This window comes from Mauremys reevesii, linkage group 4 (assembly GCF_016161935.1).
Source record: "Mauremys reevesii isolate NIE-2019 linkage group 4, ASM1616193v1, whole genome shotgun sequence".
NCBI lineage: Eukaryota > Metazoa > Chordata > Testudines > Geoemydidae > Mauremys > Mauremys reevesii.
In genome coordinates this window covers 109450278-109475937 of record NC_052626.1, presented here as the reverse complement: position 1 = coordinate 109475937, position 25660 = coordinate 109450278, and the positions used below count along the sequence as shown (strand labels likewise).

General features: G+C 41.8%; 1 protein-coding gene across 1 annotated transcript in view; it reads left to right on the top strand.

The window, feature by feature from the left end:
- Nucleotides 1–25660, top strand: part of MUC5AC (mucin 5AC, oligomeric mucus/gel-forming) — a 55683-nt gene that overhangs the window by 16297 nt on the left and 13726 nt on the right. The window contains exons 16-36 of the mRNA XM_039535989.1: nucleotides 521–615; nucleotides 1386–1512; nucleotides 2169–2418; nucleotides 3014–3063; nucleotides 4488–4588; nucleotides 4735–4886; nucleotides 5937–6075; nucleotides 6180–6293; nucleotides 6549–6728; nucleotides 7310–7549; nucleotides 8383–8539; nucleotides 9218–9346; nucleotides 9713–9857; nucleotides 10993–11036; nucleotides 11137–11334; nucleotides 12794–16164; nucleotides 16772–19236; nucleotides 19568–21843; nucleotides 22036–22259; nucleotides 24857–25031; nucleotides 25218–25468. Of these exons, the coding sequence (XP_039391923.1) occupies nucleotides 521–615; nucleotides 1386–1512; nucleotides 2169–2418; nucleotides 3014–3063; nucleotides 4488–4588; nucleotides 4735–4886; nucleotides 5937–6075; nucleotides 6180–6293; nucleotides 6549–6728; nucleotides 7310–7549; nucleotides 8383–8539; nucleotides 9218–9346; nucleotides 9713–9857; nucleotides 10993–11036; nucleotides 11137–11334; nucleotides 12794–16164; nucleotides 16772–19236; nucleotides 19568–21843; nucleotides 22036–22259; nucleotides 24857–25031; nucleotides 25218–25468 (10883 nt within the window). The remainder of the gene's footprint in view (nucleotides 1–520; nucleotides 616–1385; nucleotides 1513–2168; nucleotides 2419–3013; nucleotides 3064–4487; nucleotides 4589–4734; nucleotides 4887–5936; nucleotides 6076–6179; nucleotides 6294–6548; nucleotides 6729–7309; nucleotides 7550–8382; nucleotides 8540–9217; nucleotides 9347–9712; nucleotides 9858–10992; nucleotides 11037–11136; nucleotides 11335–12793; nucleotides 16165–16771; nucleotides 19237–19567; nucleotides 21844–22035; nucleotides 22260–24856; nucleotides 25032–25217; nucleotides 25469–25660) is intronic.

The following is a 25660-nucleotide window of genomic DNA, read 5'->3' as shown; positions in this document are numbered from 1 at the left end:
AGGTTATCATTCCATCCTGTAAGATGCTGAGTGCCATCTTAGAAGGTGTGGTGTGCTCAGAACTTGGCATGTTTGGACTGTATATAACTTGCCCAGTGCCACACAGTGAGTCATGAATCATACTTAGAATTCATTGGTTCAAGGCTCTCAATCTTCTGTTCTAACCAATAAAGAACTGAAGTTTTTAAGGTCCATAAGCCACTCTTTCTGCTGCTAATATGAACTGAGCCATTGGTAATCTACATTGAAAATCTCCTTTTTCAAAACACCAGCTCAAGTTTTACCAGCTTAATCAAAGGCAGCCATTGTGATTTAGTGTCAGTCATTTTATGACACGTTCATATTTCTGTACAAAGAGAGTGGGCAGTTTTGTGTGTTTGAAGAAATACAGAGCCAAATTCTACTCTTTGTTATTTTTCTGAAAATCCACTGAACACAACGGGCTTACAGTGATGTAACTGGGAAGAGAATTTAACCCATAAAGTGAAACATGAATTCATAGCATTTTCTGTTTTTACAGAAAAATATGCTCAGCACTGGTGTGGATTGCTGACTGATACTCAAGGACCTTTTGCTGAATGCCACTCAACAGTGAATCCAGATGTTTACCACACGGTACTTTGCTAGTTATTTCTTTCACCTTTATAATAGCACCAATAAGAGTCTGATCCCTGAAACGAAGTGCCAGGAGAAACACATACCAAACAGGAGGAGCTGGTATAATCACCCAATGTGCTCCTGACAAGTTCATCAGGCTACAATAACGTTTAACTGTAATTTGATTTCATGTAATCTACTCTTTCTCTAAGTAGGCATTTTTCTTTACACTATCAGGAAGATAAGTTTACTCATTTCACTTTGAATACAACACTGTATTGATTGTAAATATCTGATGTAAATAGTAAAACTATTTTTTCCTCAAATAAAAGGAGGAACATAAAAATATAGCTGTAGACATCTATTTTACTTCCTTGTAAAGGATTGCATCTTTCTGGCAGGTACTCAGGGTAATTTCCCTTGCAGGGAAGTAATCTAACTTTGTGTGTCTGAAACACTCTTAGATAACTGACTGCAAAGAAAGAAATGCTTAGATTTTTATACTGATATAAACATACAGACATTAATGGGCCAAATTCTGTCAGTTACATTGATGAAAATCCAGAATAAACCAATTGACATACTTCAGATCTACACTGGGGTAAATCAGAGCACCATTTGGTCCAATAGGTTGCAAAGTGAGTATATCAAGGTAGAATTTGGCCCTATAATCCATTATAAGACTAAATAGAGCCAGTGATTTTGACATGTGAATGCAAAAACTTAAAGGGAAATTTCTTTGGATGGGCAGTTCAGTGATTACTAATGAGTCTTATATGTATTCCTAGAACTGCCTGTTTGACACCTGTAACTGTGAAAAGAGTGAGGATTGTATGTGTGCTGCCCTCTCTACCTATGTCAAAGCCTGTGCTGCCAAAGGAGTCCTGTTGAATGGATGGAGGACCAATGTCTGCAGTAAGTTTTAAAACCATTCACTGGTTAAAAATGATCAGCCAGTGGGCCCTTTATACCAGTTTCCAAGAAATCCAGGGCTCTCCCAGTCTAATCTTAAACAAAAGTTTGATGATGTCCTATCAACAATTCTCTTATGGAATCTAAGGGGTATGAGTAATGGGGGACATAATGAAAGATAAGTAGAAAGTTACTTTAAAAAGATGCTTCATGAGAATCATGCCTACACTGAATGAAAGTCCCAAGGAAATATCAGGGAGCATAAGGCTTTGACTGTCGATTTAATATAATTAGGATGCTTCCAGTTTTATTACTTTAATATACTGATGGTGGAAGGAAGAAAATAAACAAACCAAAAAAATAAACTGCACAAATTAATATGGGTTAAATTCTCCTCTTGTTTAAACTGGAGAAACCTCATTGACAGCAATGGGGTTCTCTAGTGTACCCATCCGAGATAGTAATGTGGGGGTAAATTTTGTAGTAGAATCCATGTAAATTACATTATTATTGACCTTACTGCAGAATTTCATCCATTCCATTTTAATCTGTGGACATACAGGATCTGTTTGATCATACACAATATATCCAAAATTTGGCATTTATAGCCATCATTAAATAAGCTATGAATGTAACATACTTTATTTTACTCTCTCAAGCCATAACCTCGTGCCCCAAATCCCTGACGTACAGCTACGTTGTCAATTCCTGTCAACCCACTTGCCGATCTTTGAGCGAGCCCGATATCACATGCAACATCAAGTTCACTCCAGTTGATGGCTGTACCTGCGCAAATGGAACTTACATGGATGAAAATGGCAAATGCGTGCCTGCTACTAGCTGTCCTTGTTATTACAAAGGATCTGTGCTACCTTCTGGAGAGGTTGTTCACGACAATGGTGTCATATGGTAAGAGGTTCTTTAACAAAACCCTGGGGCTGGACGCTGGCAATCATGGAATCATATATAGTTTATGGAGTCTAGTCAAGTCAAATGAGTTTCTTTCCCCGTTTAAGAATTTTCAGTGTGAAAATCACAATTACTCATGAATTTTTAGGATTGTCTTTGTTTAGAAATCTTTTTTTAATCCAGTCAACTAACTCAATTAGCCATGCTTTCTCTCTGAATTTAAAAGGTTTCTTCTAGATTAAAAAAGTCTACCAGTTTGATATTCCCTGTACTTAAAATGAGGAATGCTAGTGAAACGAATAATATTACAGAAGAAACTTTTTAAGTGTAATAATCTATGTCGACAAACTGACTGGGTGGCATTGTCTTAGCATAAGGCACAAGCTTGTTTGTTTTCTGGACAGCTATCGCAGAAATTATATGCAAACAATACACACAATTATGTTGAAAGGACACTTTCTATCTCTGGCCACAAGGTGGCATTTCAGTATTCCAGATTCCATAGGAAAGACTGGCTGTATGGCAAGATAGAATCAGCTCTCCATGTAACTAACTATGATTTGAAGCAAACATAATTCCCTTCTCTTTGTCACAGCTCTTGCACACATGGAAATCTGGACTGCGTTAGAGTGAAACCAGAACCAGGTATAACTCCTTTAAGCTTTATTTTAATTCCCTCTCACACTTCTGAGTGAACTCAGTTTTATTACAATGATGAAGACAGCAAACATTCGAAACCCAGTAGGGAAATTATAACATCAGAAACTATTTGCATAGCAGTTTTGTAGTAGCGAGTATGTAATTTTTGAAATGCAAAGTACCATTCTTTATACTGTGGCATAGTGGAAAAAAAATATGACAAGAACTCAAGGATCTAATTCAGAGCAAGATAAGTTCTGGTCATAGTGAGTGTTACAGATAAAAAAGAAAAGTTCCTTAGGGAGTACATAATAATCACTGAATTTCCTAAAAAAGCAAAAATTACTGGATGCCAGTAACTTGATAAATATAGGGTGAGGAGTGTCCTTTATGAATTGTTCTCCAAAAGGCAAATTTCTATGAGACTTTTTAAAAATGAAAGTCAGCAAAAGGAAGCAAACAATAAAGAAAAATAATACAGCTGTTAATATAGTAACAAGAATCAACAAAGAAATGATGGTAAGATGTATTTCTTAACAACTGAAAGGTGGTTCAAAGCACTTATCACATATTTCAGTAGGTATTAGGTAAAACCCAAAAGTATAACATACCACAGACTCTATTCTCCATACAGCAGAAGAAAAAACATTAAGATCCAAATATTCCTCATGTGCCAATGGCAATTTTTTTAATGACATTCATGGCCAGGGCTCTGGCCATACTTCTGGTTCAAACTTTTAATACTACAGCTATTATCAGGTGCTTATCCAAGACGTAGCCCCCAATCCTGCAGTCGCTTCTCAAACAAAAAACTCCCACTGGTGTCAGTGGGAGTTTTAACTGAATAAAGACTGCAGGATTTGGCTACAGTTACCATATCTGTGCTTGCAGAGGGGGCAATTAAACATGCAAATAACCAGTTCTGTAACTAACTGGCCATTTGTGCATGCAGTTACATTGCATGTGAAAACTATGCATATGCTGTTCTAAAATCTGTCCCATTAATTACGGCCCAATTATTACAGGATTAACTGAATTGAAATATATTATATAAAGATTCAAGTAGATTTTGTTTCCAAAGTAATGCGTAAATTAGTTGCAAATTTTCTGTACTAACAATAATGAAGAATCGTATCCCAAGTTTACAACTGAAGGCAATGAGCTCCTATATCTGAGGTCATTTTTAATTCTAAACAAAGCCTTATGCCCAGCTCCATGGCTAAAATGATTTCAGCAGAGAGCTAAAATGTGTGACAGAGCAAATGAAGGTTATTTACCAGTAACTGGACCATTGTAACTAGATTGTGTTCCTTGGCTTAACTCTAAAATCAGGGCTCTTTGGAGGCATATTCATGACAAATAATTACTGTAGCAATAACTGATAACTTTGTGTTTGATCCCAAATGTCTTATGGCTTTTGTCTCCTGCAGTCTGTGTAGCTCCCATGGTCTACTTTGACTGCAGCAATGTCACTGCAGGCACAATTGGCTCCGAGTGCCAGAAAAGCTGTCAGACTCTTGACATGGGATGCGTAAGTGCCAATTCCTTATGCCCACTTGAAAACATTTTCATATCCTGACCAAAATTAAATCTCTCACACTCTGTGCTGTTGTAGTTAAATGTTTCTTTTCCACTGCCATGATTTATCAAGTGATGTTTTCTCTATGGTTCTTACAGTACAGCACACAGTGCGTCTCTGGCTGCGTGTGCCCTAATGATCTAGTGTCAGATGGCAAAGGTGGCTGTGTAGCTGTGGGGGATTGTCCATGTGTTCACAATGAGGCCTCCTATAATCCAGGAGAAACAATCAAAGTCAACTGTAACACCTGGTAGGTATATGTTGAATAGTTATGGTTTTCACAACCCTAAAGGTACATGTCTGTGTCACTTAAACTTGCGAAGAATCTCATTTTGCTGTAGCAGATTGAAGATTTACAGCACACACTCAAGTGGGGCTCATATTCCATGCAACAGAAGGTGATGATAGATATACACATAGCCTGTGCACTAGAATTTGGTTGGCAATGGGATCCTTCACTGCAAGAGGGTTAGTAGTTTGTTCTGCATTGGTATCTACTGTGGAAATCTAATATTCAGCATAAAAAAAAAATCCAGGCTGTCTTCATTCTTTCAAAGCCAAACAAGAATAGTTAGTAAATGAGCAGGACAATGGTGGGCTTTATATGCGTTCATCTCCATTAGAGCTGCACAGGAAAACTTTATACCTGCTCAGTCTATATGCAGTCCCTCAATGGTGCATTCATCTCCAAAAATTCTAAAAGGTTTTGAAATCCAAGAGGTTTTTAAATGGCTCTTAATCATATCACCCATTTAATCATAAAATAAATTAATCTTTGGGAATTAATGGGGTCTATGTGCTGTTGGTCCAGGGCTACAATGCATTACCGTTTAGCATGAGTAAGCCCTATTTCCCAGTACCATAGGTTTACTGTAGGGGTAGGCAACCTATGGCACGTGTGCCAAAGGTGGCACACAAGCTGATTTTCAGTGGCACTCACACTACCTGGGTCCTGGCCACCGGTCCGGGGGACTTTGCATTTTAATTTAATTTTAAATGAAGCTTCTTAAACATTTTTAAAACCTTATTTACTTTACGTACAACAATAGTTTAGTTATATATTATAGACTTATAGAAAGAGACCTTCTGAAAACGTTAAAATATATTACTGGCATGCGAAACCTTAAATTAGAGTGAATAAATGAAGACTCGGCACACCACTTCTGAAAAGTTGCCAACCCCTGGGTTACTGTATTCTGGGGATAAACAAATTCTGAATCAAATTTACATCTGGATATATAAGGAGAAATGAATATGTTAAAGTATTTTTGTTACATTTGAACTTTTTTCTCCCTCCTAGCACTTGTAAAAACAGAATGTGGCAATGCACCAATGAATCTTGCCTGGCAACCTGCTCTGTTTATGGAGATGGTCATTACATTACTTTCGATGGCAAACGCTTCAGCTTTAGTGGAGATTGTGAATACACACTGGTCCAGGTACTGAGCTTCTTTCCTAGGATTATTACACCACTAAAAGTATCTTGTGTTCCTACATGTGGTGACCTTGCTTCACTAACACTAACTATCACTCCTGTTCTCAGGATTACTGTGGTAAGAACAGTACCAGTCTTGGAACCTTCCGAGTTATCACGGAGAACATCCCCTGTGGAACCACTGGGACCACCTGCTCAAAGGCCATTAAAGTCTTCCTAGGGGTGCGTAGCTTCTTTGATAAACTGTGGGGAAGAACATGTGTATCTGGTCTCTGACATGAGCAGGATGCACAATAGATTGTCCAAGGTAGATCTCACTGTAAAAATATCCTATCAGACAGCATAACTTTTCCTAGACTTCCAAACTTGCTGCCAGCAATTGCGCTATAGCTTAGGAAGAAATTCTATGAATAATTCAGATAGTTATGGATATATTAAATCTGTTGGCTTTTTAACTGGCTTTTCTTCCTATTTCAGAACTATGAACTGGTACTCAGTGATGGAAAGTTTGAAGTGATAGAGAAGGTCCGTGGAGGGGAAGTGCCATACAAGGTCCGTTACATGGGCATCTACATGGTGATTGACACCGACACTGGGTTGATTCTCATGTGGGATAAGAAAACCAGCATATTCATCAAGCTCAGCCCAGATTTTAAGGTGAGTTTCAGAAGCTGTGTGACTGGGATCAACTCTTATGGATACACTTTGGCATTATGTCTTGAAGGAGAAAATGGAAGTGCAGTGAAACATAAGTAAGATTGCGACTGCAAGATTGAATGAATTCCTATTGCATATTTTCAGCCTTTCGGTGGTGTCCCAAAATAGATCCTTTAGAGTGACAGAATGTAGTGGAGTGATAGGCTGCTTCTAAATACATCATTCATGTCCACAAATTACATAATGATTTCATAACTAACTAGTAGCAGAACACTCATTAAAGGTCATTACTAATAAGGTATATTCAAAATTAAATAAAAAAAGTTAATTCATTGTTGTTGTTTTTTAAAAATCCTAAGAACAAAATTATGTGTCTACTTTACTCCTTTCTTCAGACAGGATTCAGTACAATAAAAAAAAGGATACATTTTTGGGTAAAGGCATCTTCAGGGAAAAGTGTGAGGCTGTCACTGAAGACCCAAAGTCTACATTAAATCCGAAAAGTCAGAGTTTCAGTTAATCACAGATGCTGGCAAACACATTTTATTAGCACTCATCAGTTTGTTTGTTTCTCTATGCAGGGTCAGGTCTGTGGCCTGTGTGGGAACTATGATGGCAATGGCATTAATGACTTTACCACCAGAAGTCAGTCTGTGGTAGGAGATGTGCTGGAGTTTGGAAACAGCTGGAAGGTGTCTCCTACTTGCCCAGATGCCAAGAGCAACAAGGATCCTTGCCGTGCAAACCCTTACAGGAACTCTTGGGCCCAGAAGCAGTGCAGCATAATCAACAGCAAAGTATTCTCTGCCTGTCACTCTCAGGTATAGCAAATCCTCAGGTGGAATCCTTCTAAGCAGGGACTATATTACATACAGAATACTTTAGTTATGCACATTGCATTGCCACTCCCTGCACTAAACATAAGGATGCGCTACCTGTTTTTTAATGTATATGTACATTTGATTGTGGAAGAAGCATCATGGGCTTGATTTGGTTCCACACTGAAGTCAATGGAAAGATTTGACTTCAATGGGAGCTGGATCAGATCCTTTAAGACCAAACTGGACTTATAGCTAATTCCAGGAGGACTACAGAGAAATTTCACTGAGATTCATTTTCTCTTTTTGCCAAGTAAGCTGGTACATCAAAGAAATACGTGACACTTGTACAGATGTCATCAGATAATCCTTTTTATATGGGACAATCACAGGATGTATTATTCTGTCCAGCAGGATTAGCTTCTAATAATACATTTAATTGATAACAGGACGATTGTTGTGATAGGATGTACTAATCTAATTATATTATTTTTTCCAATTAACTTGTAATGTTCCACAGCTGTTAGGGTAGTCACTTCTCTTATGATTACTAATGCTAGGCATGTCCTACACTTGATGTCTGCACTTGAGTTTATAAAGAAAAAGTCTTGTAATTCCCCCCCCCCCAATTTAGACTCTTTTTTTTCCAAAATCATAGTTTATTCTGCATGTAGTTCCATTGCTATAGGGAATGATGTTACATGAGAAAAAGAAAAGAAGGGCATCCATTTCAAACATTTGACTGAAATTTTAGGAGGAGAGAGAATTGCTATTGCAAAGCAAGATGACAAGTGCATGGAACAAAAATTAAATGTCATGTATTCTTTTTCTAACAGGTTGAACCAAATGAATATTATGAAGCATGTGTGACTGATGCATGTGCCTGTGACACTGGGGGAGATTGTGAATGTTTCTGTACAGCGGTAGCTTCATATGCTCAAGCATGTAATGAGGCTGGCATTTGTGTTGCATGGAGAACCCCATCTATCTGTCGTGAGTATTACCCCATAACTTCATGGAGGGAAAGGGAGAAATAAAGAACGAGAAGGAAAAAAAAACATAGGAAGAAATGAAGAGGAGTATAGTACTGTTCCTGAGATGCACTACAATCTGGAAAATAGCAAAATAGCCCAAAGCAAACAGTAAATTATCAATAGAACTATCTACAAAACTTCCTTTTCCAATATCTCCACACATCTCCAATTGTAGATATGATTAAAATAAAACTGTGCCCTAGTGATTGTATTAGTTGTTAAATTACTGTATTATCTAGTTACAGCTTGTGATATACCACTGCCATCCTAGATAGATAGATAGATAGATAGATAGATAGATAGATAGATAGATAGATAGATAGATAGATAGATAGATGTTTTCTGTCACAGTGTAAGTAAATAGCAATGCATAGTAGCAGCTGAAAATTGTACGTTCCAGTTAATTGAGTTTTATGCTTTCTATCAGTGTCTTGTAGAGGCTTTGTAACATCACTGAACTCAATACAACTGTAGAAGTAAGATAATCATATTGAATTAGAAACAGGATAACTACTGTTCACTACTTGCAGAATTATGCTGGTGTTATGGGATTTGTACACAACATATGGATAGCTATGAAGCACTTTAGAAACATTTTGTTACATGTAATATTTTCACTCATTTTGCCCTCTTCCAGCTCTGTTCTGTGATTACTACAACCCGCAAGGAGAATGTGAGTGGCACTACAAGCCTTGTGGGTCCCCTTGTATGAAGACCTGCAGGAACCCAAGTGGAAAATGCCTTCATGAGTTACAAGGCTTGGAAGGTAAAATGCATTATATATATATATCACTGTACTTATAAAAGCTAATTAAAAATTCCTAAACTAAAATTCCTTCTAGTCAATATATTTAATATTTTTATTAGAAAGTACAAGCCAGATTAGTGATTATGGAGTTTTCTGAATTGTGTGTAATTCTCTAAAGAGGTCATGATCTTCTTTGGGATTAAAATCCAAATTATTGCATTTAAACTCTGAGAGAAATTTATGCTATGGCAGCAATATGCATCACGTCACTCAGGGTGAAATTCCACCCCTCAAAAAGAAATCAATGCAGGGTTTAGATAGTTGTCTAGAGACACCCGCAGTGTAAGAGATCCAGTGTCAACATAACTCTCTTTGTTACTGCAGGCTGCTATCCAAAGTGTCCAGAGAACAAGCCCTATTTTGATGAAGATGATATGGAGTGTGTTGATAAGTGTGGCTGTTACGATACCAAGGGAAAATATTACAAGCCAGGAACACCCATTCGTTCAGAAGAGAACTGTCTATCATGGTAAGCTTAGCTGTATGAGGATTTTAGGAGGATCCTAACTTAATGTACTAGTCATTAAACTCCATTGTTTGCTAACAGGAATTGGTCTTGTGCCTACTGTGCATAAATTACTAATGAGTACATAAACCACTTTTATTTTTGGGACTGGGAAGGGAAAGAATCATGATCTGAAATTCTTTCCTTTGGAGTGATTTGCTTGAAGCATATTTCTCTGTTTTATTGCACATTCTGTATTATCTTTAAAAAAAAGACCTTTTTTCTACTGCATTTAGGAAACAAATTGACAAGGTACTATTGAAATCATTATCTAAAATTGCTCTATAGCTTAATTCTGTTCATTTGTTTTTGCTATTGTCCTGGCATGTATCTGTCTAGAAAAGTCCTTCAGTATTTTTATGTTTTATTTTTTGTAACTGATTTCGTTACACAGATATTTACTTAGGGACATATTCTGATATGCTTCTCATGCTGAATAGCAAGTTACTCCACAAAGTCAATAGGACTACTTGCGGAGTACAGTGTTAGTCTGTGTGAACAAAGATAACTGAATTTAACCCTTAATTAGTAAGTGAGAAATTCCTATCTTTGTGCACAGCCTGAGTAAACTGACTGTGTTCTCACAGGGGCGTACCATCGAGGTCTGAGGAGAGGGAATCCTCCTCACTAGGCTGCAGAGCAGCTAAAGAAACTCTCTGGCAGCTATTTCAACCTAAGAGCAACAGTAATTCCTCCACCACCATCCACTGGGGGGAAGTGGTCAGTGGATCCCTTCCTGCCGCCTCCAAAACCTTTTTCTGTGGCATCATGGAAGGGATGCAGTGCAGGGTATTGTTAGTAGGCACAGATGGTGTTACAAATCCTGTCTGCAGATTGAAAGGAGCCTGCCCATCCTGCCTTTCTGCAGCAAAAGTGCACCGGTTTGAGAGCTCAGGGCCCTCCTATCACAGGATGGATGAGAACATGACTTGGAGAAAGACTAGGTCTTTTTGAGCTTACCCATACAACTTTTCTCCGTGAACTTCATTTTGTTCCTTGGGATATAAATGCAACAGAAACAGTTAAAACAGTAATATGTATGTGGTTATCCTTTATGCATCTTCAGTCCCATATTTCTTTTCTCTTTTTCCCCCCACAGTGAATGCACAATGAATGGCATTAAGTGTGAATATGATGAAGATGGTATGTTGACAAAGCAGCTTTTATCGGAACATAAAATTTTTGGAACAATCCATTCCATATTACAGGAAATCTAATGATGACATTCTCCTTTGGTTTACAGAATGCCACTGCACATATGATGGAAAGCAATATGAGTATGAGGATGTCATCTACAACACTACAGATGGTATTGGCGGGTGTATCATTGCAACTTGTGGTCACAATGGAACAATTGATAGAAAAGTCTATGCATGTTCTACACCCTTAACCACAACGCCATTTTCATTTTCCTCTTCAACACCTATATCCACCACTACAGGTATATTTTTAATGAATACATGAGCTCACTGTACTCTTACTTGCTGTTGAGTGAAATTTACCTACCAAACCATGCTTATAACTCTAACAAATGGATCAGAAACTCAAAAACTAATAAGACCTATTTTTATTTGCATTTTGTATATTTTATATAGTTTTGGTCATAGCTAGAAAACAAATTAAAACATGAAAATATAGAAAATAAAACCACCGGACATGATTTTGATATTATCTTTGCTCAAATTCAGACAGATTCATTAGAAAACAATCCCATGGGTATTTTATAAACTGTTGTGGTAACTGATTCTATACCATTCTTTTTAAACTGCTATATAGAAAATTTCCACAGCTAGTAATCTGCACAGTCATAGAATCATTCCCTATTATTCATTTATTAAATTGCAGAATGACTAATTTCTCCTAAAATCCCAGTCAGTATCATAGTATTTTGAAAATGCGGTTAGTAAATGGATAGCTCAGACTGCAGTACTGAGATACTATGTGTTTCACCCCTAGATCTCTGGTTCAATCTGTCCCAGATTGGTAATGCCTGAAAGTCATGACCATCTGATGGCTGTTTGGTAGCACACATGAGATTAGTTAGTCATTTTAGTATAGTTCTTAGTGCTACATCACAGAAACTGCCAGCATAGTTGGCATTAACTGGCAACTTTTCAGAAGTTTCAGAGAGGCCTGCATTGAATCAGCAAGGAGCATGAACTACTCTCTCCACCCAAGAGATGGTCCCTTACAAACAGACTTGAAGCACATTAGGGCAGCATAAGGAAACTTATACCCCTGATTCAACCCTGCAGTAATTGTTCTATGAACAAATAGAGAGGAGTGCAAGCAATGTGACATGTTGATGAGCAGTAAATTTATATAACAAATAAATTAAGTGCATATGCAGCCTATTCCAAAGCTAATTGAATTCAGCTATGTCTTTCCATAGCTTTCCATAGCTTCAGTGGGCTTTGGGTCAGGGCCTTAATGTTCATGAGAAGGTGCAAACATGCTGCACAACATGGAAAATGTTATGCAAAGATGTTTTTCCCCAAGTGTGCGAATTATGCATGTGTAATTTAGGCAACTGTTTTTGAAATTTTCATAATTACTTTTTATCCTAGCACATCACAAGAAATAATGGACATGCCCTTGGAAATGATAAATCCAGGCATACCAGCAAATTCATATGTTGCAATTATTTTCATTATTTGAATGGATATTTATTATAATTTAACTAGCCTAATAAATTGATATATTTTTGAGCTCAATATACTAGCTCATGCCCTTTGTCAAGTGCCTAGACAAGTCCCTCTTCCTACAGCTGATAGCTCACATCACGCTCAGTCTATTTGGTATAATAGAAAGGAGAATATTTGCTTGAATTTCTTACTATTCTTCATTTAAAATTGAAGGTTTTGTACTAAATTTTCATTCTTTTTGGTTTTTAACCACAGTGACACCAACTACATCAGTCTGTGTTCGTGAAGTATGCCAGTGGTCACAATGGTATGATGTGAGCTATCCAGGGTCTGGGATCAACGGTGGAGATTTCAACACATTTGATCATTTAAGAGCCAAAGGATACAAAGTCTGCAAAGCTCCAAAGGCTGTTGAATGCAGATCTGAGAAGTTCCCTAACACACCATTAAGTGAACTAGAGCAAAAAGTAGAATGTAGTACAACAATGGGACTAACATGTTATAATAAGGATCAGCATCAAATGATCTGCGACAACTTCCAGATAAAAATCTTATGTTGTACCTTTGTACCATGTGAATATACAACTCCTGCTACCACAACACCTGCGGAGACTACAACACCCATCACAAAAACAACCACTCCAGAAATTACTGTAACCAGTATATCTTCAACAACTACAGCACTACCTACCACCACAGAACCTAAAACAACTACTCTTTCAACAAGTACCATGACCTCCAAAACTCCTTCAACAACTCAAGTCACAGAAACAACGAGTGTGTCAACTTCAACTCTTGGAACCACAGCTCCATCAACAACAATCCCTGAAACAACTGCTAGCCCTTCAACAGAAACTGTATATACTACAGGAGAAATCACATCCATAACACCTTGTAAACCAAAATGCAAATGGTCTGAATGGTATGATGTCCATTTTCCCAGCCTGGACAATAAAGGAGATTCTGAAACATATGATGATATTAGAGCAGCAGGAAAAGTGATCTGCAGCAAACCTGAAAATATAGAATGTCGAGCCGAGAAATTCCCAGAAAAATCAATTGATAACATTGACCAAATTGTCCAGTGCAATGTATCCTTTGGACTTGTCTGCAGGAATGAAGATCAGGAAGGAGTGCTCCAAATGTGTTATAACTATCAAATAAAAGTATTGTGCTGTGATAATTTTAGTCATTGCCCATCCACATCCACTACTACAGAAACAACAACAACTGCAGGCACACCCATTGTTTCAACAGAAACTTCCACCCAGACTCCTACAACTACAGAAACTACAACTTCAGCCATAAGAACTACACCTTCAACCACCACCACAACAGAAACCACAACCAAAGAAGTTAAAACAACTACTCCTTTAACAACCACTCCTATCAAAACTCCAACAATCACAACTACACCTTTCACTACCACAACCACAGAAACTACAACAACTGCAGGCACACCCATTGTTTCAACAGAAACTTCCACCCAGACTCCTACAATTACAGAAACTACAACTTCAACCACAAGAACTACACCTTCAACCACCACCAGCATAGAAACTACAACAGTCACAACTACACCTTTCACTGCCACAACCACACAAACTACAACAACCACAGGTACTACAACCATGACAACTCCTCAAACTACTACTACAATATCAACCACTACTCCAATAATCTCAACACCAATTCCGGACACTTTTACAACTACAGCTACTTCACCAACCAATACTCAAACCACCACCACCGAGTTTACCACAATAGTAAATAAAACCACTACACCAACAACTACTGAAACTACCACGGCTGCAACTGCTACACCTATTTCAACAACAAAACCTACATCATCAATAACAGTAACAACTACTCCAGCAATAACCACAATCTCAGAAACTACAACAGCTGTGACAACTGTTTCTCTAACAACTGCTGGTTGTATTAAAGAACTATGTGAATGGTCACAATGGTATGATATAAGTTACCCAGGGTCTGCTATCAATGATGGAGATTTCGATACATTTAAGAATATAAGAGCCAAAGGATACAAAGTATGCAAAGCTCCAAAGGCTGTGGAATGCAGAGCAGAAAGATTCCCTAACACACCATTGAATGAGCTGGAGCAAAATGTAATATGCAGTAAAACAGAAGGGCTGATATGTTATAACAAGGATCAACTTCCACCAATCTGCTATAATTATCAGATCAAAATTGAATGTTGTCAAAATGTAATTGTATCATGCCCACCAACCACCCCAGCCATTACCTCAATTGTAACAACCACCCCAACCATTACCCCTATAGGAACAACCACCCCAGCCACTACCACAATTGTAACAACCACCCCAACCATTACCCCTATAGGAACAACCACGCCAGCCACTACCCCAACTGTAACAACTACCCCAACCACTACCCCAACTGTAACAACTACCCCAGCCACTACCCCAACTGTAACAACAACAACAACAACAATGCTAACAACCACCCCAACCATTACCCCAATAGGAACAACCACCCCAGCCACTACCACAATTGTAACAACCACCCCAACCATTACCCCTATAGGAACAACCATGCCAGCCACTACCCCAACTGTAACAACTAACCCAGCCACTACCCCAGTTGTAACAACAACAACAACAATGCTAACAACCACTCCAAACAATACCCCAACAGGAACAACCACCCCAGCCACTACCCCAATGGTAAAAACGACTCCAACAACTACAACGACAGTAACAACCATCACAACAACATTAACAACCACACCAATCACTACCACAATAGAAACAACCACCCCAGCCACTACCCCAATAGTAAAAACCACCCCAGCCACAACAACGGCAGTAATAACCATCCCAGCCACAACAACAACAGTAACAACCAGGACAACAGCAACCACAAAAAACATTATTACCCATATAAGGACAACTAATACACATCGAACCGAACCTGTACAAATAGAAACGACTAAAGGAACACCAAGTACAACTAAAGAAACCACACTGGTGACTAAAACAACACCAGAAAGAACTCCAGTCACAACAACGTCAACGATCTCCACAACACTGCCAACTACCACCTCCGTAGAAACCACAACTAGTGAAGCAACCCAAAGCACAACCACAACAGGTACCACCACTCTGCCTACCACAGAAATCCCCACAACATCGCCAATACCCACAACTCCAGGAACAACCACTTCCTCAACTACAAAGTGTCAACCAACATGCACATGGTCCCAATGGTTTGATGTCGATTTTCCCTCTTCTGGACCTAAAGAAGGAGACATTGAAACCTATAACAACATAAGGGCAGCAGGAGGGAAAATCTGCAAAAAGCCTGAAAATATTGAGTGTAGGGCAGAAAACTACCCATACACAAGCATCGATGACCTTGGTCAAATTGTGCAGTGCGATGTCAATTTTGGGCTGATGTGCAAAAATGAGGATCAAATTGGTAAATTTAAAATGTGTTTTAATTACGAGGTACGTGTTTTGTGCTGTGAAGAAAACCTTAACTGCCCAACCCCAACCACAAGTATTGCAACCACAACTATACGTACACCACCAACTACAGTCACAAAACCACCACTGAAGTCACAACTTCTACTAAACCACCAGGCACAGAAACACCAGGGACTACCACTGCTGAAACATCTCCAATCACTACACCTAAAACAACAACCAGAAGCACAAAGGGCACCACCTCTCTGCCTACCAAAGAAATCACCACAACGTCAACGATCTCCACAACACTGCCAACTACCACCTCCGTAGAAACCACAACTAGTGAAGCAACCCAAAGCACAACCACAACAGGTACCACCACTCTGCCTACCACAGAAATCCCCACAACATCGCCAATACCCACAACTCCAGGAACAACCACTTCCTCAACTACAAAGTGTCAACCAACATGCACATGGTCCCAATGGTTTGATGTCGATTTTCCTCTTCTGAACCTAAAGAAGGAGACATTGAAACCTATAACAACATAAGGGCAGCAGGAGGGAAAATCTGCAAAAAGCCTGAAAATATTGAGTGTAGGGCAGAAAACTACCCATACACAAGCATCGATGACCTTGGTCAAATTGTGCAGTGCGATGTCAATTTTGGGCTGATGTGCAAAAATGAGGATCAAATTGGTAAATTTAAAATGTGTTTTAATTATTTAGGTACGTGTTTTGTGCTGTGAAGAAAACCTTAACTGCCCAACCCCAACCACAAGTATTGCAACCACAACTATACGTACACCACCAACTACAGTCACAAAACCACCACTGAAGTCACAACTTCTACTAAACCACCAGGCACAGAAACACCAGGGACTACCACTGCTGAAACATCTCCAATCACTACACCTAAAACAACAACCAGAAGCACAACGGGCACCACCTCTCTGCCTACCAAAGAAATCACCACAACGTCAACGATCTCCACAACACTGCCAACTACCACCTCCGTAGAAACCACAACTAGTGAAGCAACCCAAAGCACAACCACAACAGGTACCACCACTCTGCCTACCACAGAAATCCCCACAACATCGCCAATACCCACAACTCCAGGAACAACCACTTCCTCAACTACAAAGTGTCAACCAACATGCACATGGTCCCAATGGTTTGATGTCGATTTTCCCTCTTCTGGACCTAAAGAAGGAGACATTGAAACCTATAACAACATAAGGGCAGCAGGAGGGAAAATCTGCAAAAAGCCTGAAAATATTGAGTGTAGGGCAGAAAACTACCCATACACAAGCATCGATGACCTTGGTCAAATTGTGCAGTGCGATGTCAATTTTGGGCTGATGTGCAAAAATGAGGATCAAATTGGTAAATTTAAAATGTGTTTTAATTACGAGGTACGTGTTTTGTGCTGTGAAGAAAACCTTAACTGCCCAACCCCAACCACAAGTATTGCAACCACAACTATACGTACACCACCAACTACAGTCACAAAAACCACCACTGAAGTCACAACTTCTACTAAACCACCAGGCACAGAAACGCCAGGGACTACCACTGCTGAAACATCTCCAGTCACTACACCTAAAACAACAACCAGAACCACAAAGGGCACCACCTCTCTGCCTACCAAAGAAATCACCACAACGTCAACGATCTCCACAACACTGCCAACTACCACCTCCGTAGAAACCACAACTAGTGAAGCAACCCAAAGCACAACCACAACAGGTACCACCACTCTGCCTACCACAGAAATCCCCACAACATCGCCAATACCCACAACTCCAGGAACAACCACTTCCTCAACTACAAAGTGTCAACCAACATGCACATGGTCCCAATGGTTTGATGTCGATTTTCCCTCTTCTGGACCTAAAGAAGGAGACATTGAAACCTATAACAACATAAGGGCAGCAGGAGGGAAAATCTGCAAAAAGCCTGAAAATATTGAGTGTAGGGCAGAAAACTACCCATACACAAGCATCGATGACCTTGGTCAAATTGTGCAGTGCGATGTCAATTTTGGGCTGATGTGCAAAAATGAGGATCAAATTGGTAAATTTAAAATGTGTTTTAATTACGAGGTACGTGTTTTGTGCTGTGAAGAAAACCTTAACTGCCCAACCCCAACCACAAGTATTGCAACCACAACTATACGTACACCACCAACTACAGTCACAAAAACCACCACTGAAGTCACAACTTCTACTAAACCACCAGGCACAGAAACACCAGGGACTACCACTGCTGAAACATCTCCAATCACTACACCTAAAACAACAACCAGAAGCACAACGGGCACCACCTCTCTGCCTACAAAAGAAATCACCACGACGTCAACGATCTCCACAACACTGCCAACTACCACCTCCGTAGAAACCACAACTAGTGAAGCAACCCAAAGCACAACCACAACAGGTACCACCACTCTGCCTACCACAGAAATCCCCACAACATCGCCAATACCCACAACTCCAGGAACAACCACTTCCTCAACTACAAAGTGTCAACCAACATGCACATGGTCCCAATGGTTTGATGTCGATTTTCCCTCTTCTGAACCTAAAGAAGGAGACATTGAAACCTATAACAACATAAGGGCAGCAGGAGGGAAAATCTGCAAAAAGCCTGAAAATATTGAGTGTAGGGCAGAAAACTTCCCATACATAAGCATCGATGACCTTGGTCAAATTGTGCAGTGCGATGTCAATTTTGGGCTGATGTGCAAAAATGAGGATCAAATTGGTAAATTTAAAATGTGTTTTAATTACGAGGTACGTGTTTTGTGCTGTGAAGAAAACCTTAACTGCCCAACCCCAACCACAAGTATTGCAACCACAACTATACGTACACCACCAACTACAGTCACAAAAACCACCACTGAAGTCACAACTTCTACTAAACCACCAGGCACAGAAACACCAGGGACTACCACTGCTGAAACATCTCCAATCACTACACCTAAAACAACAACCAGAAGCACAACGGGCACCACCTCTCTGCCTACCAAAGAAATCACCACAACGTCAACGATCTCCACAACACTGCCAACTACCACCTCCGTAGAAACCACAACTAGTGAAGCAACCCAAAGCACAACCACAACAGGTACCACCACTCTGCCTACCACAGAAATCCCCACAACATCGCCAATACCCACAACTCCAGGAACAACCACTTCCTCAACTACAAAGTGTCAACCAACATGCACATGGTCCCAATGGTTTGATGTCGATTTTCCTCTTCTGAACCTAAAGAAGGAGACATTGAAACCTATAACAACATAAGGGCAGCAGGAGGGAAAATCTGCAAAAAGCCTGAAAATATTGAGTGTAGGGCAGAAAACTACCCATACACAAGCATCGATGACCTTGGTCAAATTGTGCAGTGCGATGTCAATTTTGGGCTGATGTGCAAAAATGAGGATCAAATTGGTAAATTTAAAATGTGTTTTAATTACGAGGTACGTGTTTTGTGCTGTGAAGAAAACCTTAACTGCCCAACCCCAACCACAAGTATTGCAACCACAACTATACGTACACCACCAACTACAGTCACAAAGCCACCACTGAAGTCACAACTTCTACTAAACCACCAGGCACAGAAACACCAGGGACTACCACTGCTGAAACATCTCCAATCACTACACCTAAAACAACAACCAGAACCACAACGGGCACCACCTCTCTGCCTACCAAAGAAATCACCACAACGTCAACGATCTCCACAACACTGCCAACTACCACCTCCGTAGAAACCACAACTAGTGAAGCAACCCAAAGCACAACCACAACAGGTACCACCACTCTGCCTACCACAGAAATCCCCACAACATCGCCAATACCCACAACTCCAGGAACAACCACTTCCTCAACTACAAAGTGTCAACCAACATGCACATGGTCCCAATGGTTTGATGTCGATTTTCCCTCTTCTGGACCTAAAGAAGGAGACATTGAAACCTATAACAACATAAGGGCAGCAGGAGGGAAAATCTGCAAAAAGCCTGAAAATATTGAGTGTAGGGCAGAAAACTACCCATACACAAGCATCGATGACCTTGGTCAAATTGTGCAGTGCGATGTCAATTTTGGGCTGATGTGCAAAAATGAGGATCAAATTGGTAAATTTAAAATGTGTTTTAATTACGAGGTACGTGTTTTGTGCTGTGAAGAAAACCTTAACTGCCCAACCCCAACCACAAGTATTGCAACCACAACTATACGTACACCACCAACTACAGTCACAAAAGCCACCACTGAAGTCACAACTTCTACTAAACCACCAGGCACAGAAACACCAGGGACTACCACTGCTGAAACATCTCCAATCACTACACCTAAAACAACAACCAGAACCACAACAGGCACCACCTCTCTGCCTACCAAAGAAATCACCACAATGTCAACGATCTCCACAACACTGCCAACTACCACCTCCGTAGAAACCACAACTAGTGAAGCAACCCAAAGCACAACCACAACAGGTACCACCACTCTGCCTACCACAGAAATCCCCACAACATCGCCAATACCCACAACTCCAGGAACAACCACTTCCTCAACTACAAAGTGTCAACCAACATGCACATGGTCCCAATGGTTTGATGTCGATTTTCCCTCTTCTGGACCTAAAGAAGGAGACATTGAAACCTATAACAACATAAGGGCAGCAGGAGGGAAAATCTGCAAAAAGCCTGAAAATATTGAGTGTAGGGCAGAAAACTACCCATACACAAGCATCGATGACCTTGGTCAAATTGTGCAGTGCGATGTCAATTTTGGGCTGATGTGCAAAAATGAGGATCAAATTGGTAAATTTAAAATGTGTTTTAATTACGAGGTACGTGTTTTGTGCTGTGAAGAAAACCTTAACTGCCCAACCCCAACCACAAGTATTGCAACCACAACTATACGTACACCACCAACTACAGTCACAAAAACCACCACTGAAGTCACAACTTCTACTAAACCACCAGGCACAGAAACACCAGGGACTACCACTGCTGAAACATCTCCAATCACTACACCTAAAACAACAACCAGAAGCACAACGGGCACCACCTCTCTGCCTACCAAAGAAATCACCACAACGTCAACGATCTCCACAACACTGCCAACTACCACCTCCGTAGAAACCACAACTAGTGAAGCAACCCAAAGCACAACCACAACAGGTACCACCACTCTGCCTACCACAGAAATCCCCACAACATCGCCAATACCCACAACTCCAGGAACAACCACTTCCTCAACTACAAAGTGTCAACCAACATGCACATGGTCCCAATGGTTTGATGTCGATTTTCCCTCTTCTGGACCTAAAGAAGGAGACATTGAAACCTATAACAACATAAGGGCAGCAGGAGGGAAAATCTGCAAAAAGCCTGAAAATATTGAGTGTAGGGCAGAAAACTACCCATACACAAGCATCGATGACCTTGGTCAAATTGTGCAGTGCGATGTCAATTTTGGGCTGATGTGCAAAAATGAGGATCAAATTGGTAAATTTAAAATGTGTTTTAATTACGAGGTACGTGTTTTGTGCTGTGAAGAAAACCTTAACTGCCCAACCCCAACCACAAGTATTGCAACCACAACTATACGTACACCACCAACTACAGTCACAAAAACCACCACTGAAGTCACAACTTCTACTAAACCACCAGGCACAGAAACACCAGGGACTACCACTGCTGAAACATCTCCAATCACTACGCCCACACAAGTAACCACTCCAATTATCTCAAGTACACAAACAGGAACAACAGGAGTAACCATGAGAACTACTCACTGCTTTTGCCAAATTGAGGACGCTTTTTATGCATCTGGTAAGTCTTTAACAATCCATTAGAATATATTTAAAACAGATTTTTACGTCATTTTTAGGAGATATTTTAATTACAGTACCGATTGGAATTATATTAGAATTTGACAGTCAAATTGAACTAATGCAGATTTTTCAATGATTATTTTATGTTTTCTCTTTGTATTTTGTGTATTCTAATGGTCGTTTTTTATAGGTGAAATGATTTACAATGAAATAGACAAGGATGGATGTAATTTTTATGCCATTTGTAGTAAAACGTGTTCAGTGGAGCGATTTAAGGGACCATGTAAATCAACAACTCCAGCAACAACTACACCTACACCTACAACGTCAACATCTATACCAACTATGACTCCCACTACAACAGTTAGTTCAACCACTAAAATTGAGTGTCCTGATGCTAAACCACCCAGAAAGGTATCAATCTCTTATCTTGTACAGCCTTGAAAATACCTTTAATATTAATGGGACTTGCAGGAAAGGAAGTTTATAAATTATTCAAAACTGAAAGACTGCATATCTTTTTAAACAATTCTTCTGGTAGAGAATGTGCAAAATTGGTATAAAACTCTTGTATGCTAGTCTGAATATTACCAGTTAACTTGTGCAACCTGGTATCTGCAAATTTCGAAGAGAATTAATCTTCCAAAATATTTTTATTGCAAATGAAGTGGAGAGCTATTTATTCTCTCCAGTCTGTAATGGCCAGTCTTGCCTCTTGCCTCTTACTCCTGGGTATGATAGCTCTACACTGGACTGAGAAATCTTGAGTATGCTAAAGATAGTGTGGAAAACTCTGTGTCTTTAGGCCTACTCTACATTGTAACCCACAGAGATGCTTATGGTGTGGTAATCTCCCTTTTGCCTTGACCAACATCCCTTTGCATAACCCAAGATCTCAGTCTTTCTCATGATGGCCTTTGGCGGTAGTATCATACACGTTGCAAGGGCAAAGGGGCAATATGATTCCTCTGGGTTAAAAGACACCTATACCTTCAAGACAACCTTGGTATAGGTGGGAGTTTCAGGGAGGATGTCACTTCCTCCCCACTCTGATCATCACTGGGGAGAGATCTCTCATGCTAACATGGGTTGCGCCTCTCCTGACTGACAACTCCATTTCTGATGTATAAAGCAGTGGAGATCTCCAGGCTTTGTTGCTCATTTAAGTTTACACTGACTGAGTCTCAACAGAGACTCACATATGAAAAATAATGGAAGTTCTGTGCATGCACTGGTGTCATCTACAAGGATTCTGTGAGGAAATGTGTAGGGTCACGAACTCCCCTCCCCTTGCCACAGTCCACATTTAGGGCACTCAGAGAAGCTACAGAGCTTCCCCTGCCCTCCTCAGTATTCCCGTGGTACTGTGTGTCCAAGAAACCTGACTATGCTTTGGAACACCAAATCGTACATTGCCACGGAGCGCCATACTGCCAGGGTTTAATCTTAAGGTTTTCTTTTGCCATAGACACAAAAGTAGTAGGAATATTATCATAAGGCAGTGGTGAGCTGCAGGCGGTTTGCACCGGTTTGCTAGAACCGGTTATTAAATTTAGAAGCCCCTGGAGGGACAACTAGTTCCAAAAGGGCTTTTACATTTAACTAACGCTCTAGCAGCTCTCTACCCTTCCCCCAGCCCCAGCTCACCTCACTCCGCCTCCTCTTCTGAAGCTCCTCCGGCTTCTCCTCCCCCTCCCCAGCTTCCCGTGAATCAGCTGTTCGCGCGGGAAGCCTGGGAGGGCTGAGAAGGAAGCAGCACCTTCCACCAGGTGAGCTGGTCCGGGGCGCGAGGGTGCCAGCGGGAGAAGGGCTCCAGGCGCCGTGCTGCCCGGTGAGGTCGCAGCGGGACTCTGGGACCCGGCGGCGCAGCTCCTGCCGCCCGGGTCCAGCTGCGACCTCGGCGGGCAGCGCGGCGTGGCTCCTGACCGCCCCGGGTGGGTCCGGCAGCAAACTCAGCCGGGCAGCGCGGCGCGGCTCCTGCCCCCCGGGTCTAGCTGCGACCTCGCCGGGCAGCGCAGCGCGGCTCCTGGCCTCCCCGGGCGGGTCCGGCAGCGAACTCGGCCGAGCAGCGCGGCGTGGCTCCTGCCCCCCGGGTCTAGCTGCAACCTCGCCAGGCGGCACAGCTCGGCTCCTGCCCGGCCCCGGGTCCGGGTCCGGGTCCGGCCGGGCAGCGCGGCGCGGGTCAGCTCCTGCCCCGACCCCCGGGTCTGGGTCCGGCCGGCGCGGGTCGGCTCCTGCCCCAGCCCCTGGCCCCCGGGTCCGGGTCCGGCCGGGCGGCGCGGGTCGGCTCCTGCCCCAGCCCCTGGCCCCCGGGTCCGGGTCCGGCCGGGTGGCGCGGCTCCTGCCCCGGCCCCCGGGTCCGGGTCCGGCTGGGCGGCGCTGTGCGGCTTGGCTCCTGCCCCGGCCCCCGGGTCCAGCCGGGCGGCACGGCGGCTCAGCTCCTGTCCCCGGTTCTGGGTCCAGGTCCGACTGGGCGGCGCGGCTCGGCTCCTGCCCCAGCCCCTGGCCCCCGGGTCCGGGTCCGGCCGGGCGGCACGGCGCTTCTCGGCTCCTGCCCCGGCCCCTGGGTCCGGGTCCGGCCGGGAGGCACGGCGTGGCTCGGCTCCTGCCCCGGCCCCCAGGTCCGGCCGGTCGGCGGAGCTCGGCTCCTGCCCCGGCCCCCGGGTCCGGCCGGGCGGCACAGCTTGGCTCCTGCCCCGGCCCCCGGGTCGGCCGGGCGGTGTGGTTCCTGCCTTGGCCCCCGGGGTCCGGCCCCGACGTCGGCCGGGTGGCTCCGGTCCCAGCCCCAGCCCAGCTGGGCCCCCACCTCCAGGCAGCAGGGTAAGGGAGCAGGGAGGGGGTGTTGGAAGAGGGCAGGGGAGTTGGGGTGGGTGGATTAGTGTCGGAGCGGTCAGAGGGCAGGGAACAGGGGGATTGAACGGGGGCAACGGTCCCGGGGGGGCAGTCAGGAAGGAGCAGGGGTTCAAACCTAATTGTAAGCTCTTGTGACACCACATTTTTTTTTTAAACAGATAGGTGAAACATGGAAGATATCCAACTGTACCACTGCAACTTGCGAGGGCAATAACAAAATTGTTATACAGAAAGTGAAATGCCCACCTGTAAAGAAAATTACCTGCGCCAACGGATACCCACCAGTAAAGGTCTTCAGTGAGGATGGCTGCTGTTACCACTATGAATGTGAATGTAAGTGACAACTAAATTAAGGAAGAACATCACTGAAAATACACAAAATACTTAAATAGAATATATGGGGATTTGTTTTTCATGGTTCCAGGGCTATTTAGAAAGTTGTGTTACTGGCTTAATTTTCTAAATTCTTTCTTGTAAACTTATTTTAGTCTTAGCATCTATATTTTTCCTCTTTACCAGGTGTCTGTAGTGGCTGGGGTGACCCTCACTACATTACATTCGATGGAACCTATTACACATTCCTTGACAACTGCACATATACCCTGGTGAAGCAGATTACCCCTAAATATGACAACTTCCGTGTTGACATTGACAATTACTTCTGCGATGCGGAAGATGGACTTTCCTGTCCTCAGTCCATTATTGTTTACTACAAGCACACAGTAGTAGTGCTGACACGTGAACTCTATAATGGAGTGATGGCTAATAAGGTAAAATATAATTCTTTAAAGTTTTTGCAGTGTTCCTATTAGTTTCCTATTTCAGCAAAACAAATAAGGTGTACAGGCATTTGTCTGAACCTCATGTGAAATATTGAGGGCATTTGTGTTCATTATAGCACAGAAATGCTTAGGCAGAAGGCATCATAGGATAAAAAATATTATGCCAATTTTCAAGAAGCA